We start from the raw sequence: 3,466 nt of genomic DNA, 5'->3' as shown, positions 1-3,466 counted from the left end.
CTCTCATGCAGAAGTTTGGGCTGGTGTGTGAGAAAAACATTACAATGGTATATATTTTTTTCAATATATTCTGTTTTCTCTTTGTTCTAATAGGCTATATGCTTTATCTAATCAGTTGATAAAAACAAATTATAATTATCATAAGCGTGTCATTAATTTGTTTCAAATGGTTTCTTTTTTTATTTTATTTTTTCCTTTTGAATATTTGACAATTTTTAATGTACAGTGTTTCCTGTTTTTAAGGGTGGTGAACGTATTTTCTACGTTCTTTCGCGCTTGAAGCCTAAACGAATACATGCCACACAAACTAAGGATTACGGGATTCGGGCAGTTTCTATCTTTCATGACTTTGGCAACTATCTACCTGACGATCTTTTCCAACGTGGAGTAACTAAGTTCATTGAGAGATTCCAAGTAAAAGACGTTGAGCCTACATTATCTTATGAGCATGTGGAGGTGAATATCGATGAATTTCACCTCGTGGTTTTGAGTGTAGCCTCAATCAAGCATCGTCGTATGTTTAAGGTAGTTAGTGCAATTTAACATCACTTATCTCTGCCACTTAACAGTACTTATATTACTTTGAATTTAAATGACAAGTTTATTCATAATGGTAGATTATGGAATGTTATATTCGAAATTTGCGATGTCTAATTTTTTTAAAACAATAAAAATATGGCAATACGGGTAATCGATACATTAATAATAATAATAATAATAATAATAATAAATTTAGCCACTGAAAATATATCAGTTATTGGCAGCCATTGACTAGAAAATCTAGTTGGCATATTACATCTCATAATATTAATCATAATTTAAATAATGGTAGTATTAGTTTTGTTATCTACTGTATTTCTTGCAATTCTGTTAATATTTCTCTATTTTTACTATAAAGGCTTCTACATATTTTTAATTGCAATTTTTACACCATCATTATCATTATCGTCCATCATCATTATCATCATCATCGTCGTCATTTGTACCAATACCACCGCCATCATCATCAATACCTTAATAAACAACACCACCATCATTATTGAATAATAAAAAATTAAGTATGTATATAAAAGAAATACCATTTTGCTATTTGGAACATCAAGCACATAAAACACACACACAAACCCATACAAAAACACACACACACAAACCCATAAAAAAAACAGAACCACAAGCACTTGAGTATCAAAGAGCATGTCTGATACTTTACTGATGACTGAGGCTTATTTTTGTTTTGCAGACAACAATCATCAGACGAAATATTTTCAATGCCGCTCAGCTTACCCAGGAAGATGAACCATCGCCGAGAGTGTGTAAGAAGGTACTATCAATGATTTAAAACACTTAAGGAATCCGGTTTTTTTTTAATGTAATGATGTATCAATCATGTCATTAACATCAGTAGGTTTACGATCAGTTTTTTATTTGCTAGGTGTTGACATTCCTCGAAAGAGGACTAAAGATTTGTCAGAGCGGTGCAAGGGGCGTGGAATTAACAAGGTACATTGCTTGCGATTGTAGAGACGCTCATATGCATATTGTGCGCCAATTTGACATGGATGTGTTGCCATGTGGGAGCAATGGAATGGAAGTGACACGCTACCGCCGACTATTTGAAGATGACGTGCAAAAACAAGGTAAATTGTGCACTTGTATAGCGGATATAGCATTGTCTAGTGTCTATACACTTTGCAGGACAACAGGCGTTACACCACTGATCATGGAAAGCTGTTCTAAAAACCTGAGTGCTATATTCTGTAATAATGGCTGAAAACTCCGTCTTAGGTCTACATCTTTTGGCCTTTTTTCCATACTGATTTATGAAATCGTTGAAAAATTTCTGCATCTGGGATATGCGTTGTATTCTTCATCAATCAATAGAAAATTCAAAATTAGTGAGTGGTAAAATAATCTCATTTCACTCTCATTTTGCCCACTGCTGGATCCGCCACTGAACTCATGGGTACACTTACCTGTTTTCCTCTGTTTCTTCCTTTTAACTCTTCTCAATTTCTTTTCTCTCTCTTATTTTTTGGCGGGACTGACAGGTTTAGGGGACGGGGCTCCATGACCCCTCACTGGATCCGCCCCAGTGTGGAAGGGTGTATAGCTTGGTGTTAGGCTTACAGTATATTACCTAACAGCTTTTGAGCCGCCTGAAATGAATGAGGCTAAAATAATTTTAACTTAGTATTTATGTACTCATCAATAAATTGTAATCAACACTTCGTGTTACGGCTTACTAACAAAACAAATAAGCCTATATCAGTAAAAAAAAAAACAGATTTTGACCAATTTGTTTTCAAAAACACAAAAAATAGCCCTTCAATTATCCCTGTAAAACAATGTTAATAATAACAATTTAAAAAAAAAATAAGAAGTAGTATTGGATTGTCTCGATACACTCAATATATTATTATAATAGATAATATAATGTATAATTATTATAATATATTAGACGGCCTGCTTGGTGTGTAGTATTTTTTAGGTCTCGTAGAATCTATGTATGAGGTATATAAACAAATATTGACTACTCTAGATTCCTGGAACAGTGACATCCAGCCCCTCGGTGATGTGTGGAGACCGTAAGATATGTGTCCACATCACCTTGGGGCAATAGATTTCACCATTCCCTTCATGAGCAGTATAATAATAATAACATTAATAATATTTGAATACAATTATTTTTTCCAGTCCAGCCCCGTCGGAGAGGTTTTGTTGCTCGTATAGGCATAAGGGCTAGAAAAATGTTTAACAGACATTTTTCTCACGAACGGCAGCACACAGACAAAGCTAACATGTTAAAACAAGGTAAATACTGTTTATTTATTTTATTAATGTGTTTATATACTACCCCACACTGGCAAATATACAATACAATTACATTGAGATGATGCCGGCTCCGAAAAAAGGCCAACAGATGAATAATCAAGGCACCACTGATATCGGCCAATCCCGAATTGCATAGTTAACACGAGAAAAAAAATATAAAAATAGGACAAATTTTAAAGTGTAAAACTAAAATTTGAAAAATAGAACTCTATACATAATATAATAACACATTCTCAATAAGATACTTTCAGGAATTGTGCATAGTGGTCAGAAATTTAAAGTGGGTGAAATTTTGCACAGCGGAAACACGACAGCCAGCTACAAACAGTGTTTACATTGAACTTATTTCATGATAAAATAATGTTATACTTTGTTTTGCTTGAAAGTGTGCATTCATCATGGGTATGCGGTTAAAATGCGGTTTAGATGTGTAGGTTGATTAATCAATACATTGTATAATTTTGACCATGATTACAATGTGTCCATCGATAAGTTAAACAAATTAAACAAATTTTGTATAAGTTAGAGTTTTACATTTTACAAACACGAGTTACCGCTAAATTAAAACAGATTAAAACAAATATTTATTTATTTATTTAATTATTTATTCAGCTATAAAAGGAAACATACAAAT

The 3,466-nt window shown here is 33.2% G+C and overlaps 1 protein-coding gene across 1 annotated transcript; it reads left to right on the top strand.

Annotated features, from left to right (window-relative positions):
- Positions 1 to 6: 6 nt before the first annotated feature.
- On the top strand, positions 7 to 3,166 carry LOC117112014. The gene is made up of 5 exons (XM_033255056.1): positions 7 to 47; positions 244 to 525; positions 1,241 to 1,321; positions 1,433 to 1,637; positions 2,695 to 3,166. Exons 1-5 carry the CDS (start codon positions 45 to 47, stop codon positions 2,892 to 2,894), a joined length of 771 nt encoding a protein of 256 aa, XP_033110947.1. The 5' UTR covers positions 7 to 44; the 3' UTR covers positions 2,895 to 3,166.
- Positions 3,167 to 3,466: the final 300 nt, after the last annotated feature.

Source organism: Anneissia japonica, unplaced genomic scaffold (assembly GCF_011630105.1).
Source record: "Anneissia japonica isolate Jap-2015-1 unplaced genomic scaffold, ASM1163010v1 scaffold78844_len7173_cov163, whole genome shotgun sequence".
Taxonomy (NCBI): domain Eukaryota; kingdom Metazoa; phylum Echinodermata; class Crinoidea; order Comatulida; family Comatulidae; genus Anneissia; species Anneissia japonica.
The sequence above is the reverse complement of the archived record's forward strand: the minus strand, read 5'-3'. Positions and strand labels throughout refer to the sequence as shown.

Excerpts from the sequence above, each read along its gene's own strand:
- LOC117112014 (XM_033255056.1), top strand. Across the intron at positions 526-1,240 it reads AGCATCGTCGTATGTTTAAG|ACAACAATCATCAGACGAAA; the intron begins GTAGTTAGTGCA and ends TTTGTTTTGCAG. Across the intron at positions 1,322-1,432 it reads CGCCGAGAGTGTGTAAGAAG|GTGTTGACATTCCTCGAAAG; the intron begins GTACTATCAATG and ends TTTATTTGCTAG.